Source organism: Varroa jacobsoni, unplaced genomic scaffold, assembly GCF_002532875.2.
Source record: "Varroa jacobsoni isolate VJ856 unplaced genomic scaffold, vjacob_1.0 scaffold_520, whole genome shotgun sequence".
In the NCBI taxonomy this organism is placed as follows: domain Eukaryota; kingdom Metazoa; phylum Arthropoda; class Arachnida; order Mesostigmata; family Varroidae; genus Varroa; species Varroa jacobsoni.
This window is the reverse complement of record NW_019213422.1, coordinates 32,283-48,975: the sequence shown is the minus strand read 5'-3', so window position 1 is coordinate 48,975 and position 16,693 is coordinate 32,283. Positions and strand designations below refer to the sequence as shown.

Here is a 16,693-nt window from a genome sequence, read left to right as displayed (position 1 = left end):
ACTGGATGCAATGCATCGTAGGTAGCTAATCGTACCAGCCAGTGATGGTGACTATGTCTAGCAGTGGAAAAAAACAAATGACGCATTATGTCTATTTGCTCGATCGTAATATTGGAACTAAATTTCTAACATATTTTTTATTTTCATTGCGGATCGTGTTTCTCTACTATCGTTTCTGTTATAATAGTTGCATAAAGGTGTCATGAATGCGTTCTGTAGCCCCACTGTCGCAATGTACAAGCTCAATAGCCTGCCTTTAATCGCGGATACTTCATCGCCTGAGATCAACTGTCGAGATGTTAAACGTGGACGCAGTACCATAAAATCTAGAAAAAAATGATACAGAATAATCGTCAAAGCTCTTTATGATAATGCTGTGCCATAAACGGACCAGATGCGTCATATACCAATATCATCTATAGAGGAAAGAAAGATGTACAACAGTGAGCGACTCGAAGGTAACGACCGTGTCGACGCGCCATCTAGATAGTACCTTCGACCTTATAGAGTATCTAAAATGGTCGATCGTTTGCTAAAATTGGGAATTTTAAAACACACCTGAGGTGATTTTTTGAGGCTCGTGAAAATAGAGACAGTCGTCCTATTCTAAGTCGTCATGGGACGAAGGCTAAGTGCGACAAACGTGTAGGTCATATAGCTAGATAAGGTATTATTATATGGATTAGACCGATTCAGCTTTTTCGAGCATAACCTTCCACTACGTGTGAATTATGTTAATTTATAGCATACGTAGTTGTTGTTTAGCATTTGTAACAATCTTCTGGCAACTGATTTCTTCCTCCTTAGAACGTTGTCAAGCGCTCGTCCGTCGCTCCGTCCGCATGTCAATTATGCACCCACCGTCAGCCAAATCACCGTTGAAGTGTGAAGACGGCCGAAAAAGGAAAACCTCTCAATATCTGAATGAACGAATAACATCAGAAACGTTCACCATTCTATTGGTCGCCACTGTTGGCTCTTCACAGCGCCGCACGGTATCCCCTAGAGTCAAACTGACAGAGTTAGCGCCAAAAGCAACGTCAACCAACGGCAACTGCCCTAACCGCAACGACACAGTACCAAATCATGCAGCCGGTCAGGAAGCGCTAGACGTTTCCACAGGCATCACCACCACCATAGTCATCGTAAGCACCACCATCATGCTCACTACAATCATCATCGTCACCATTACTTAGTCGTCTCTCAAATTTGAAACGCGCGCCTGCTCTCTCCGGAAATGGGTGGCGCTTCAGTCAGACGCGGCGCGCGCCCGCAGACCGCCGCGCCGAGGTACCAACGCCGGTATTACGACAACCAACAAAGGACAGCGGCAAAGGAAACTACAAAGACAGTAACTGGCGCCCAGAGCAATAAAGGATAGTGGCAACCATAGAACAGATGGAAACTCAGCAACAACGTCGATGTGTCCCATGTTGGCACCCCACAAGCTTCGCCTTAACACGGTACCGCCATTGCCACAACTTACTGAATGTTCCCTATTCTTCTTCCCTCCTTGAAACGCTTACGACGATGACAGTGATATAATGGTGTGATTGCTTTCGTTGACGACTTTGCTCCGCGACAAATATTGGGCCTGGACAAGTGGTAGGAAATCCAAGCGATTGGTTAGCGAGCGGTTAGTTAATGAGCGCTAGCCGGAGCGTTAACTTACTGAAGGAAATTGATAAAAAAAAAAAATACAAGTAGACACGAAATTTTATTTGTTCTGTAGGATAGACTTGTAGTTACTTGGGCGCATTAAAGCAGCGTCAACTGGGTAATTTTCAGTAAGAAAAGTGGCAGCTTAAAAGGAAATCTACTTTAGTTGAAAGCCGCTCTAAAACATATTTGATATGGATGGCATAGACCTAACATTGAAAAGGATATTTCAACGTCGTGGTATCATTACTATACGATATTCTCACAAGCTGGAGTCTGACATTAGCAATATGGTGGCTCCTTTTATTAAAAAATCAGGTTCGTGTACATTTGTAAAAATGAAAAAAACGCTAGAAAACACCGTTTTAAGCTCGGGTTGTTCCAGAACGGACGAGCAGTAACGATTAGCTTTAGGATGCGCGCAGGTGACCCAGAACGACCGAAGATGTTTCAAATATTAGCGGCACTTGCAAAAAAAACCTGAGAATATCTGACCTTAGCATTGTTTCATCTATGCCATATAATGATGAACATCCTCTTCGACGTCAACTATTTTAAGGTTTACACTACTCGAACTTTCGTTAAGCATTTCGCTAGAATTCGCCTTACGGTTACACAACTAGAAAGAGATGCTTATATAAAATCTATGTCCGGAAATATGGAACTGTACTCCTATTGCAATTCACGGGCTCAAAGGTCTCTGAGCATAGAATAATTAAAATAGCATATACACAAACTCAACAATTCAATCAACATCCTGTGATGTTTCTCATTTTTCTCCGAGTTGTGTTTCAAGATAATTTTGCAATAAACGGCATCTGATAGGCGATGGCGAGTGCTCTTCCTCGAATGGAAAGGTTCCATCTATTTGATTCAGTTCTATATATATGATCTCTAAAAGAGCGACAAAATATTGACTTTTTGCCTATCCACCATCGTAATATGATGTGTGTAACCTTAGCTACTCCAATCAGGGCTATGGTCGGGCTTGTATTGTGTGTCTAACACGAAATAGGCTACGGCCTTCGAGGTCGTTAGACTTTTTTTTTTTTTTTCTATTAGAAGCGGCATGCGACCAGTAAAAATGAGATGGTACAGTGTAGCTGCGTAGCGTACCAGCAGCGTCAGCTTTATTCACTCAGAGCTCACTATATATATATATAGCGCCTTGTTGGAAATGGTGTATCTCTTGGCGCATCACTTCGGTCCGAGTCGAAAGCGAAGTAATATCGCATTACTGTGTAGTAAAAAGCAGTGCAACGTGTTTTCACGCAAATGTCTCTAGCCAATGTTCAGCTTTTAACTATATTCAGTTTTTCGGCACGCCACTGGCAGAACAGAGGCAACCGTACGATATTTTTTTTTTTTTTTGCTAAAATCCGATTTAAGGGCATATCGAGTAGTTACATTTGTGTTATTAGCGCGAGAGGTCTAACGGGTAGGCTTTAAACTTTGCACGAGACACAGTAATACACGCTGTGTCTAATATAGCTCGATAATACTGACTGATAGTCTGTCCACCCTAGCCGAAACTGCACAAGCAAGCAAGCAATCACCTCCAGGAGCAGGAGAAGGAAAATCCGCTGTGGTGCTCTTGTCTATCTTGTGGCTTCGGGTGTCATCCCATGTTGGCTAACTCAGGTGGCCGGTCGGCGATGGTCTTCTAAGCGTCCGTCCGATCGGTAAGTCTCGCAGACGCCCGAGTGCGTTCCGATACTCACCTACAGACTAACGACCATCTTTTGCTCGTCCTGTCACCTAGTCTCTATGCCAGTGTCATCGTTCTATAGCTGCCACTTTTGCAGTCGATGTGACGACCTATAACCATGTGGTGCAACCTAAACCTAACATTATCATCAAGCCAGGTCTATGTAAAAACCAAAGTCTAACCGGTTACAGCCGTGAGACGCTTTGCTGCTAACAACAGCAATAACAGCGCACGGACAGGCGGGTACAAACGAGGTTTTTTTACACATACAAACACACGAACACATACACACACACACACACACACACACACGCACGCACGCACGCAGACACAGAAAGAAAGATAGATAGACACACATTTGCTGGCATAGAACACACATTGTCACTCAATGGTGTGTCCTGAGATCGTACGCATCGACTGTGTGAATGTTTTTATGAATATTCATGTCTGAGCCATCTCAGCGGCCACCATTGCTGCTACTGTCGCCAGCCACAATGCACCAATTGACACTTCGAAGAATGGATAAACGATACAGGACACAGGGACGAAACGAGGAAGACAGAAAAAAGCAACAGTACTGTCACTGCTGTGCTGTACGCGACGGAACGAGGGGAACGCGACGAAGAAAGAATATAAAAGACGGAGCTAGGCGAAGAGCTACTGAGGAGAATGAAGAAGACGACGACGACGAAGAAGCAAATGAAAAAGACGAGCGGGAGCCTGGCGAAGTGAATGAAAGCGAACGAAAAAGACCGAAGAGTTCCTCAATAGACCACAGCGACAACGACGACGGTTCCGATCACGAAGGCAGTCAGATAACATTGCAAACAACAACAGCGTCAACAGCTGACATCTCAGTGGCAGAGTGTTCTTACAGGTCGAACGCTCACACGTCCATGAAGTTCAGGTGAGAAGAAGCTACTGTTGCGCGCTGTTGGCTTCAACGCGCGCTCCGACGATGGTTTAGCGGCATTCTGCATTGCTTGTCTCATAAAAATCCTGGGGCGGGTGCCTGTTCCAATAGACGACAACGATAACAGAACTGACCGAAGCATCGCCAATTCCCCGAACGATGAAACGAGAGTTTATACGTGTGGCAGAACTGTGGTGTTGGTCGCGATTCATTTCCATTACTTGCTATATCATTTGTATAGTAAGAAATGAAGACGCCGTTGTGCGACTGTTTAGGCCCTATTGGGCTGACCGGTCGGACTCTTTGTCAAGCTGTCTCCAGCCACAAAAAGTGTAGTCCAGCTTGCGTTGGATCCAGCCTTTTAGCAGCAATTGAATTGCGTATGGAGAGTGAGCGCTTCGTCTAAATACACTCCGTAAACAGAGCAACACCGTCTGCGTGTTGCTACGGAGTACGCTCGCTCAGTGAACTGGTAGCGAGGAAAGGGCTTTAACCCAGTTCAACATTGATCAGTGACAAAGTATAGTGACAAGATTGGAGAAACGAGAGAATACATACAGACAAGTTTCACGCATCAGTGGCTTAAAGATTGTGGGCTTTTTAGAAAAAGAGATTCACTCCATGTCTAGCTCACCAAGAGGGCCGAGACAAGGAAGATAGTTGTAAGGCCTAGCCTCGAATAGGTTACACCCAGTCTACTGTATCAAAGTCGGCCACATGATGCAGTCATCTTCAATGTCTGCCATGAAATATTTTTTTTGGAAGGTTTTGCCCCACTTGACAAAGCTGAACAAAAAGGACCGGAACGTATAGGTTCGATTGCGGTTATGATTGCACAAGGAACTAGAAAATAATGCCGTAGTACGAGCGCTTCACTGCGTGGTCAGGCTGACACGAGGTTTTTGTCTGCACGAACGATGATAGTAATAACTTTCTAAGTAATAATTAGAAATACTAGATGTACATCTGAGAAATTATCTAGCTGAACGATATAGATCGACGTGACGTTTGTTAGTACGGTGGTAAACACAGCGTACTATAAACTGCATATATACACACACGCACATATTATATAATAAATTTCTTTACTCGGCCAATTATTAAGTCAATAGAGTAAATGCTTGAAATTATTCTATGCGCTCAATTTAATAGCAAGCAGTTTATCGTTAATTGGCATTTTTCATCTAGGCGTACATTAGGAACTTGGGTTTAATGCAGACCCAGTAACTACTCCAGTAACCAAATAATTTACCCATGCAGAGATTTGGCTTTCTTAGATATCTGACCCCCCACTGTTTCGAGTTCCTCTTTAATTGTACAGGAAGCACCGCTGACCAGCCGATGTGTCTCCACGATTTCGGTGGCTGTGCTTGTGTGTGCAGGTTGTCTCTGTACCCTATCGCCTTAACAATGCTTCTTCGCTTCGAAACAATGTTCTCCCCCTTTACACCGTATCGCGTTATTGTTTTCTTTATCTTTGTTTCTTGGCCGTCGTATTTTTACTGTCTATTATCTCCATCGGCACCGACTTTGTATTTGCGCTGTGGCGTGTTGCTATATCCCGATCCTGTTCGGCTCTCCCATTTAGGCGGAGATTCTAATTGCCAATTTGGACGGGATTCCCTCCTTGGCCACTCAGGCAGACAGACAGATCGGCGGGCGTCCTGCGCTATGCTATTTGTTGCGCAGCGGCCGAGTAGTCGAGCCGACCGCGATAAAACCCAGCGGCAGCCGTCGAGGCAGGCTAACAATCGAGGTGAATCCATCAAGTGTTTTGTACCGTCATTGCCTCGTGCAGATCTTCTACCTGACTTTTTTGCTTTCTCTCTCGCTTTTTGCTTCTTGGCGCGATGGTGTCCATTCAAGCAGTGGAGGTCTCCTAGCTAGGACGATCGTCGCTGTGGCCGTAGCCGGGACCAACACGACACAACGCCAACGCCGCCATCAGAAGCCAACTGTGGAAGCTCTTTCGGTTGGCGGCGGACAGCATAATCAACAGCTGCAATAACAGACGTAGCAGCAGACAAGGGGATGTCTAACGAAATGCAAATAAGTTCGACTGCAGCATCCCACGACACGAGCGGCACCAAACCGACGCTGGAGGTACTGCCAAGGCGGAATAGTTAAACAGACCGACTCGCATGAACCAGTGGCAGTAATAGCGGTGGCTAAGAAAAACTGTCCTCTCAGCAGGCCCTTACGTCCAGCACAGGAGCTCAGAGTGAACACATGTCGAGAAGCGAGGTAACTGCGTGCTAAAACTGCCTCTACGTACTGTGTGCACGTAACTATAACAGAGCACATAAAAGATGAAGGACCGTGTGTCAGCCAACGCCGCAACGAAAGTGGACGTAGCGTGATCTATAGATTTCTGCTAGCGTCGGGACGTCCAATACCGGACATAAGGCCCAAAACAATAACAGCGACGCCGACGGGGAAAAGGCGAATGAAGGAAAAACGTTGGAAATTAGTAACCAGTGAGAACTAGTTACGGGTAACATCAGTGGGTGTTGATATGCGTTATAATGAGTTTCAGAGCTAACTACAGTATGGTGCACAGATAAGTTCCAGAATATCTTTATTTAAAAAAAAAAAAGATCACGTACAGAAATACAAATTGACTTGTATTAACTGTAGAAGCGCAGTATAAAAACAGTGTTCTCATTGCCGATTTGATGAGGTAGGGTATCAGGAAAATAATTTCAAGGAATCTCCACCATGCCGGAGGTGATTTCAAGATCGTCTGACTTGAAAATTCCGAATGTATCTCTCGAACTAAATATAGTGAATAATAGAAAAAATAATACCGCTTTTTTTGAGCATCGTGTACGCAGGCTTCAAATGGATTTCAGATTCGAATACAAGATGTCGGTGGATTGACTTTAGTAATATTGATGGCGTTCTTTAATGACGGTAACTCAAAGTAGGTTTTATAAGCTTATCGAACAAATCGTTGCATAGTTGGTCTATTTGACCTGTTTAAGCAATCGTAGGGTGTCGTGAGACCGGTTCCCTAACCTAAGGACGATTCATGCAGCCCAAATGCAAACCCCGTCCGACACAGATGGCCAGATCTTCTCAACGTCGAATGAAGCTGCCGGCCAAAAAAAATGGCGTTTTACTGACAACACTTCCGCTCAATCAAAATGTAACGTGTCAAATTCACCTAGGAAACGAACTGCTATGCCTAACCTGCTGATGATCGATAAAAGTTGGTCGCATGAAATAGCGTTTGTACGGCAACTAGATACACAAAAACATCAGCCTATCTGCAATACGTTTGCCGTTACGCTGGATGTCGCGGTCATCATTGGGCTGTTTCGGGCCTGGATTACTCTAATTGGATCAACGATCCATCAATATGCCCAACTGTGAAAACGAGCTCGGAACGCATGTTCTATCGTGAATGATTATTTTTGTCAACACGGGGCCGTGCATGATAAGTTGCACGACATGGCAAACTATTTACCATTAATGAGCTTACTCGTGACGCTGAAAGTTGTTAGCTGGTTTCCTGTTATGTACAGTCGTCGTATTTTTTATACTGTTCTTACTCTCGATTGTTATTATCGTCGCTGATAGAGTTAGTGTTCATTCGATTTGGCCATTGTCACGATAGGAGACCTACAGAGACTTCGTAGTTTGCGTTTTACCCTATGTTTGCTTGATTAGTGTTTTTGCCTCGGTCTCCCCTACGGAGATGGGTAAATTAATATGCAGATTGTTAGTGCCAAAGTTAATACGACCGAGTACACAAATAAACAATACATGAAGACCGTGTGATTTATTGTGCTACTCTTCTATCTTGTGTATTGTTAACAACAGAACCTAACACGAATACAACGTCGACCATAATAATCAGCTGCAAAAACAACAAAATGTCTCCGTCGTTACTGAATTGATCATTGAAGCAAAAAATTTGCTACATAATTGCCGTTGTCGGCCATGATCACTTTCGTGCCGCCCTTTATCAAGGTGTCTCATATTCTTCATTTAAATGCCTGACTAGTTACCTGTGTGTGCATGCTCGTGGTCGGCCTCACCAAAGCTATGTACATACGCTACAAATTGATCCCATACACATGTATATAGATCGACACCCGCGTTCGCTGGTCGCTGTCATCTGCTATTGTAGCTTCTGGCATTGTTGCTACTGCGGGACCGCTCGCGCGTAAACCAGCTGCTGTTGCCGGCATCTGAATGAGCGACGAACGTACGGCGTCCGATCTGCCCCTCTCGAATGCGCACGCGCAATCGACGCTGACCAATTGGCCGGTGCCGTCCATTGATCGATCGGTAGGGAACGACATAGGATTATACGTATCCATCAGCGAGCAGGAACTGTTCGGAGTGAGTATTCATGCTGGATTACCCGTTCAACGAATCCCGTTTATCCACAGCCTGCGGTGAACGCGGCGCGAACTATGACAAATAGACGGCCAGTTACTTAGTTATGTGCATCCGTCTATGAATATAATACCCATATTATCCATTATGTAGTGCATTGGTAGTCCGGCTTCGTACTACTACCACAACTTGTAGGTACGCATTGTTCACGCAGATAGAAACGCAAGAGACGCGTTGGTAAACAAACGAGTGCGTCGACGATCTAAGAAGAAGCGGTGACTGCCGCAGCTGCTTGCGCATAGCAACAGCGTTAAGCCCTTAACCCGCCCCCCCCCTGTTGAAAAAGATAACCCCTCTGACCGGGACGCTGCTGCGCGGAACAGCGTAAAAGGTGAAATAATAATAATAGTGCCTTGTATAAATTTGTACGACGCGGCAGGAGCAGCCGATAAATCAGTAACAGTAATACGAAGACGACGACGACGGCGAAAGAAGCAGAATATCGTTGTGTAGGTGATCATTTTTTCGAAGATTTGTCTCGCTAAATGTCTTAAACATTTGACGACCGTGGCCTTCCTTCGACTAATCACGATATAGTACGACTGCTCTCTTCTTCTTCTATCTAGGTATTTCCTGATGTTGCTTGATTGTTTAGGTCCATTCTCCGATCCTCATCATCTATGACATCGTACGATAACCTGATGAAGAGAGAAAGGCAGAAGCGTCTGTCTTCTTTTTGTTTTATAGGATGCCAAACGCTCCAAAGAATAACTGCTGTCTTCAGACAGTTATCACTACTGATTGCATTGGAATCCAATTCAATTTTTCTGATTATTCGTGTTTTTTTTTTTTTTTTTTTTAATAATCCCTTCATGCTGCTAATTAGCAAATTAAGCTTACGAATACGTACGAACGAGATGAAATTCGAATGTTGTAAAACTGGGTGCAGCCTTAATCACAATCAAACAACCCAGTTGACATTGTGTAGTTTGGAGAAAACTGGGACGCATAAGGCGCATTGTCCACTTTCGAATATTTATTCTGTGTGCCTTTAGGTTTATAGGCTTGAACATAAGGCACAGACTAAAAAGAAGAGAAAAGACATCTGATTCCATTGTAACTGACGAAGTCGACGATATCCCATAACGATTTGACCTGGCGAAGTGCGCGAACTTGAGCGCCGAAAAACCTCAGATTTTTTTCATCCTTCTAAATTAATTCGATAACCGCAATCAGAATAAGAACAAAGCCAGCTAATGCTATTATGGTTATTGTATAGCATCGATGTACTAGTTTATTATAAAAGCACTATAACCCTTTCATCCATAAGTAGTGCGCACCGTTCGCCATGACCTGCCCCCGTCGCATTAAACAGTTGTGCTCTTATTGACGTCAGCGTCACCGCTTCCACATTATTATTATTATCAAAAACGGTTAAACTAGCAGCATGTTATCTCAAACTGGTATTGTGCTTGCTCGTGGGTAGCAGGGCATCGTTTTTTGGGGTTCTATCGTCGTTCACGTTGCCGGGACCAACTGCCCCTTTCCTAAGTTGGGTTGCCATCGTCCCAGCATGTTGGGTATCATTGAATAGTCTCGGAGTAAGCTTGGGGTCTGCCACGACAGCTCGACTTAAAGATATACATTAGTAGTTGCTTGTACCGCTGTTGTCGCTATCACTCCATCGGTGTCACGACTAACTACAAACCGAAAGCTCTTTGAGGTCCTCGGCGGTATACTTATGGTCCTGCTTGGTTTTGGCCACAGCAACAGCTCGTGGCTATGATGCTTGGTCCTGGCGTACTATGATGTACTCCACCTACTCGTAGTGTTCCAGTGTCGTCTGCTGCTCCTGCTGGCGGAGTTGCTGCCACAGTCGCATTTGATCGGTAGTCGGGGCACGCACTCGGGGGTATCCCTGGCCCAGACAGGCGGCCGTTATCGTTGCAGCAGCAACGACGCCAGGTGTAGCTCCTTCCGCCACTCCTGGTCAGTGTTACTGCCGTTTCCACAAACCTCCTGTTAGACAACTGCAATAACACGACCAGCAGCGTTAGCTACAGAATTGGTCTTAAAGCTAGCAAAGACTCATTTCTGCGGAAGACGGCAACGGCGGCTAGTAGCATCTCGTCATTATCGTCAGGTTGCAAAGGGTCTCAACGAAAAACACTAACGACCCGCCTGGCTACGTTAATTGGCCGTATGGGCCCCGATCGCTTAAGCTTACTGGAAAAATAGATGGATCGGTCTAGCAGGCGGTATCGCAAGCAAAAATCAACACACGGACGGGGAAAATAAAGCACAAGACTCAACTGTGAAGGGTAGCTAGCGAATAAGCGGCCCAGATGCAGTTAGTTAATGGTGGCGTATAATATTCCTGATAGATAGTAGTTGAAGAATTGTCAGTCTGCGACCCAATTGTACAGCACAGGTTGTAATACCTATTTCAGTCGACCGGAATCATGCACTGAGACTGCGTTGGATCAGATAGATGTATCTGCTATAGGGACTGTGCGCTCGTCTCGCTAACGAGTGCAGCGTATCATATGGATACAGTAGAGAGAGACCGATACCCTATGTTGGAAATGTTACAAGAAAAGCGGAGCCAACCGATTCTATTTTTCAACAACCGCTATCATTATATATTTTCTCGTCAATCTCCCATCACCTCTTTGTCTATTGCCAATCGCACCGATCACCATTTGGCCAGCTAAGTTTCAAGTGTGCTAAATCATATTGCACACCGGAATTCGTCTTGCTCAAATCCTATCGATGAAATGGCTACGGTTACGTAAGTGTGCCACAAAAGCACAGTTTCTTTATTAGGAAATATTCTATTCATTCCGAATAGGTGTACAGGCGTCAGCGTGTCGCCGAAGCTTATACGTTGGCTAGCTTAGTGGCAGGTCGAACGCGCGACGGTAGGTGAAATAGGCTGGCTGGTCTACCCGAAATCATTCTTTGTAATGCATCTATGAATGTCTCTAACCACGCTGATAATCAAGAATTTCTCGGAAAGGTAGACACCGTCAGATCGGCTGCACTAAGTAAATTATAAGTCAGTATCTGATGCTGGACTCGCATTTACCGTCAAAGCCCTTACAGGAGGTAAGCGTGGTAAGCAAGACCGTAGAGCAAACGTGGAATACTTCGTCGAGTCCTCTAGGCAGACTGTGTACAGGAGTGCCTGCTAAAAGAAAAGTTTTACCGAAATAAAGACACGACGTTTCCGTGGAACTATAGAAAGAGAAAGAGTACCTATCTAATATACTTGTCTCCATAAAAGCATAAGCTTTCTAGCAACTAGAAAATAAAAGACTATGAAAATGATGTGCTGATACACTCACAAGCAATTACGTTTGATTAATACCATGATTGAAGATTATTACATGCATTCGAAGGAGATCCCTAAAAGACATCGGAGCAATAATTTGTCAACCACAGCAAAACTAACCTAAAATTAGATGGTCGAAACAGCTGTCTCTATTCAGGTCTATCCTAGTATGTGTCGCTTACATAGGCAACAACAAATCACGAGCAACAGCTTGAGTTAATAACAACTTGTTTCTGGGAAAGAACGATGCGGGTATGTATTGTTGTGGACAATGACCGGCTGACGAAAGGCTTACCGTAAAAGGTAAGGCCTAAGGAGCTGATAATGAGCAATGATTCTGAAAGGATGTTTAGTGCCAAGCGTAGCGAGAATCTGGGTGGTCCAAAAGAGCGTGGGATCACCTTTATCGAGCCTGTACCACAGTTTCAGCAACAATCAGGCCAACAACAATCGATTTTCCCGTCATCTGCCGCGGAACGGGGAGCTTTCGATGTCGGAGTCACAAGTCCTTTGCCCCCATGGGCTGGGCAAAAACTACCAACTACTGGAGTATTGTATCCACCGGGACAGACATCAAGTACATGTTTGGATAGGCCACCGTTAGGACCGACGTTTAGTCCGACGCCGAACCAGGGCAACCAAACAGTGTTCTCTGCTGGAGTTGCAACATTTCTACCCTTATCGGAGCGCCCACTTGGGTCTAACGGGCCGTTCGGAGCTATGCCAGATCTGATTCGACCATTTTTGGCGCCCTATTCCCTCGCTCGAAATGTGTATGATATACGACCGCCGAACCCGGGAAAGCTTACTATTGAACTCAACACGTACCTTACTAACAATGAAATCAAGACCGTCACGGACATCTGTTCGGACAACTACAGTTCACAGGACAGAAATGCTGATGTGGCTGACCAGCTGCGTGAAATTGTCCAGAAGCGAAATAAACAAATCAAATGGATTACTGCTTGCGGAAATATGTCCACAGCACAATTTTGTGCAGGAAGAGATTCGGCCTTATTCGCAAAATACGGGGACCTAAACATCGCGATCCTAAAGGGATACTATGTTGGCGGACGAATAGCGTAAGTTGTTCTGAGATGTTTTCTCAATTACCAGAGATTTAGAGCTGATCTGTTTCCAGAACTAGTAATGTTCTACGATGTGACTCTCATTACTCTAACAGGCGCAGAAGTGCTTGAACGGCTTCCTTCACCTGTCTTATGTCATATGGCTTTACGACGCTCTCGGAAGAAAAATCCAAAGCATTCGTTTTTAGCCTATTTCCAATGTTAACATACATATCGATCAAAGCTAATTGAACATTTTTCCTTTCGCAGATAGTCCATCCTGCTAGGTAGGCTTGAGAACTTGAGGTAGTAGAAAACTATAAACTATTAGCCACTGGTAGTGCCAATTCTGACGTATTCACAGCGTACCGAAGTGTACTAGAGAACAATTGCAGTTACATGTTATGACCAGTGGTAGTGATTTTCCGGTTTGCTGGCAAGTCCGCCCAGTGAGGACACTCCGGGTGCTCAGTTGAAAGATGTGAAGAAGTTGATCCAATTCCGCGAAGTGACTGGAAGGGAGTCCGAGGACCCAACGGCCCAGGTCGTTCGGTACGTTGTCCAAAAGCACGATATGAACACTGCTCCAAAAATATGCTCTGACCTCAGAGAGGTAGGTTAATTAATCTTCATGCACGTTTGTAGGTACGTTTGTTTTGCTGCATAACTAGTGAGCTAGTTATTGCAGGTAGCTGGAAGGTACGCGGTATGACCGTTCGATTTTTTTGCTCGCAAATCGTTGTAACGAATAATAAAACTGGCATTTGTCAATATAACTCCTTTATTATGAATTATTAAGCTATAGGTTGTGTTATAATGATTAACTAATATTAAGTTATAAGACTATGCATTATACTATAATATAGTATAATGCATAGTCTTAATGGCAAAAATGCCACTTTCCGCAGAAAGATCTTTTCGGCCGCTCATGCCCTGTACAGGCGGCACGTGAAGAGGGGTGCCGCAATCAACGGTCAGCTTTGAAAAGCATTGCTCTACATTCTCAAGCTTCTATCTACGCTCCGAGTAGTTTCGAGTCCTAGATTGAAGGACACCTAAAAATATGCCTTGTGTACTAAGGGGCATTTCGTGTCTGGTGTTTATGGTGAGCCGACATAGGTGCGATCAATTACAGCATAAAGCATGGGTAGTTTGGTCGGGTCGGACTCGTCGGTAAAACGCTAGGATGGAAAGCTTCTGTTACTTGGTTTAAGTGACGCGTAATGATCTCGTTGCAATAACATTTCAGATGCTACACAAACGCGACTCAAGTAGCGCGTGGCTGGTTATCTGTGGTAAACAATACAGTATCGGCATCGAAATGGGTTTGGAGAATCCGGCAGTCGCTTACTTTGGTGAAATGAATCAAACGAGAGTGACAATTATCAAAATGGCAAGAAATATGGTCTATTAAGGGAAACAGTGTTGCCACTATGGTCGATGCTAATTGATTCGGGCAACGAACGACGGTGAGATCCTTTGCTAGCTATCTAGTCAAGCAGGATCATTTTTTATGTTGTGTAAATACAAAAATAATTGTATTTTTTGTGTCAAAGAAAATTGTTTTTATTGTGCATCAAAAATGATTAGACACACGTATGGTGAGCTTGTTACTTGGGTCCTAGCCCTGGATTCTATAGTAAGTTGAGATCGACGGCGCACAACAAACCTCTCCTTTCGTCAGCTGTTCGTACTACTGGCTCGCCAACGTTGTCGCAATGTTTAAAAAACGATGATCCGAATTTCTGAAAATGTCTAGTGAATTTCCGTCAATCTGATCTTAGGCAATTGTAAATCCAAAGTTCATTTTGTCTAGACGGGCGAAGCCGGAAAATTCGTACTATTTTGAATTTTTGGAAACGCTTGTCTAAATATCGATCCCAAGTACATCCAGCGTCATGCTAATTACACTAGATGACTGGTCTCCATACGTACGTACGTACGTCTGATTTTCGTTGCCGGACACAATAATCGGACGCAGCCATCAAAAAACGGTCCATCCAATCTAACAGAAGTCGTAATCTTTTCGTTTTACACGTCGTACGTCTTCGCAGTAATTATCGCGACAGAAAAAGAGTACGTCATTAGTGCGCGTCGACGTTGCCGTGAATTCTGTTCATGTGACTAATAATATTAACTGAGCAGATGTACGGAGAACTAGCCGTGGGTCGATCCATTTAGAATGATCATGGCCGTGCTGGTTCCTTAGAGCCAACTACCGTGCTCGTTAAGTGAGTGCACGTGAGCACGTGGCAGGCACCTAGAGGACCCCGTGCCGACGGCCAGTGCTATACCGAATGTGGACTGCCTTTGATGAACGAAGAACGAGCGTTAATAAGCAAACCAACCCCATTGCCTTGCTCGTGCATTCACTAGCATGGCAAACGAAACACCGTCAGAGGCAGTACTAGATGAAAAAAACGAGATCACATCTAATGACTAGCGAAATGCAGGTAAAAAGCGTCACGGCAGAACAACAAGCACAAACAATCGTAGAGGAATAGACGCACGAAGTGACGGACGTACACATCTGGTTAGATCAATTTCATATTACATGAATATCAGTTTCAAATATCTCGTGCCTGGAAGGTGACGGGGTGCCCCATCTTGGCTTGACTGGACGACCCCAATCCCACATGTGGCCATCTGCCGTCGCCGGACGCTGTTCGCCCGTGTTGACGACACCGATAGTCACTGCTTTTTTATTTGTTAGGCGGAGTATGTGCGGGTTTAATACCTGCCATTCCAGCTATTCGTTGTCTATAAGCGCAGCGGTAATGGCCATAGACAGTTGCAGTAGTCGTCGGTAAACATCCTTACGCTGTATGGGCAGACTCGCCAATCAGGTTCCGAGCCGTCCGTTATCATACACAGCCAAAGTCAGGTTATGAAAACGGTTGTTTACACGTTTTGTAGCTTCTCCCTGATAAGTGATTGCCACTACCGAATATATTCTACAATTTCAAACGAGAAGGAGGAGCAAATAGGACTTTGAAAAAAGCTAATATTGACGGCTCAACTGATATAGAATAAACGTTGCGACGCGACCGCAGTTTGTGCGGGTATCTGCGTAAACATGAAACATCTTATATTGCATAGAGCGTCTAGAGGATATTTATAGATATCAGTAACACGACAATGAACGATATATCGTCTATAGGTTAATTGAAAATAGGCCAAACAAAAGAAGACTACTATGAATGAAGCAACGAATGTAAGGCTTGGGTATAGGTCTCTCTGTTCCTCAGAGGCTGAAAACAGTGAGTCTATGCAAATCTATAGATAAATGCAATACAACTGAAAACTAGTAATGATACTGATAGCTCAATCAAGAAAAACCCAGCAAGGAGCACTAGATTAAAGCGTCTCATTTTGCAAGACAAACGCTTACCGTGCCAAACGTGACGAGCTTGCTGTTTGGAGTATAGAAGTTGTACTTCTATAAAGTAACTAAGTAACGCAGTAGTCTAATTTTGAAACTCGATTGAAAGAATTAACTTTCGACCATTTGCATGTACAGTTTACATTCTCAAACAACGCGCGCGGATTCGAACACTGAGCTATACATTGTGATGACTATTTATATCGTGGTGGACACTAGACTTGGCTATCGTCGTAGACGGCAATATGGAAACTATATCGGAGATATCTGCGAGTCAACCAGC

General features: G+C 44.4%; 1 protein-coding gene across 2 annotated transcripts; it reads left to right on the top strand.

Annotated features, from left to right (window-relative positions):
* Positions 1 to 12,250: 12,250 nt before the first annotated feature.
* LOC111261118 (uncharacterized) lies at positions 12,251 to 14,588 on the top strand. Of its 2 annotated transcripts, none has more exons than XM_086968576.1 (3): positions 12,251 to 13,043; positions 13,470 to 13,580; positions 14,278 to 14,588. In XM_086968576.1, the coding sequence occupies exons 1-3, from the start codon at positions 12,286 to 12,288 to the stop codon at positions 14,390 to 14,392; spliced, it is 984 nt and encodes a 327-aa protein (XP_086824702.1). In that variant the 5' UTR covers positions 12,251 to 12,285; the 3' UTR covers positions 14,393 to 14,588. The 2 variants fall into 2 exon arrangements, with proteins under 2 accessions (XP_086824702.1, XP_022690109.1); XM_022834374.2 differs by having other exon boundaries at positions 13,470 to 13,641.
* Positions 14,589 to 16,693: the final 2,105 nt, after the last annotated feature.

What these genes read in the sequence shown, in the direction of transcription:
- LOC111261118 (XM_022834374.2), top strand. Translation starts at nt 12,286, where the DNA reads ATGAGCAATGATTCTGAAAGGATGTTTAGTGCCAAGCGTAGCGAGAAT. An exon ending in TATGTTGGCGGACGAATAGC is followed by an intron (nt 13,044 to 13,469) that starts GTAAGTTGTTCT and finishes TTTGCTGGCAAG; the next exon opens with TCCGCCCAGTGAGGACACTC. An exon ending in TATGCTCTGACCTCAGAGAG is followed by an intron (nt 13,642 to 14,277) that starts GTAGGTTAATTA and finishes ATAACATTTCAG; the next exon opens with ATGCTACACAAACGCGACTC.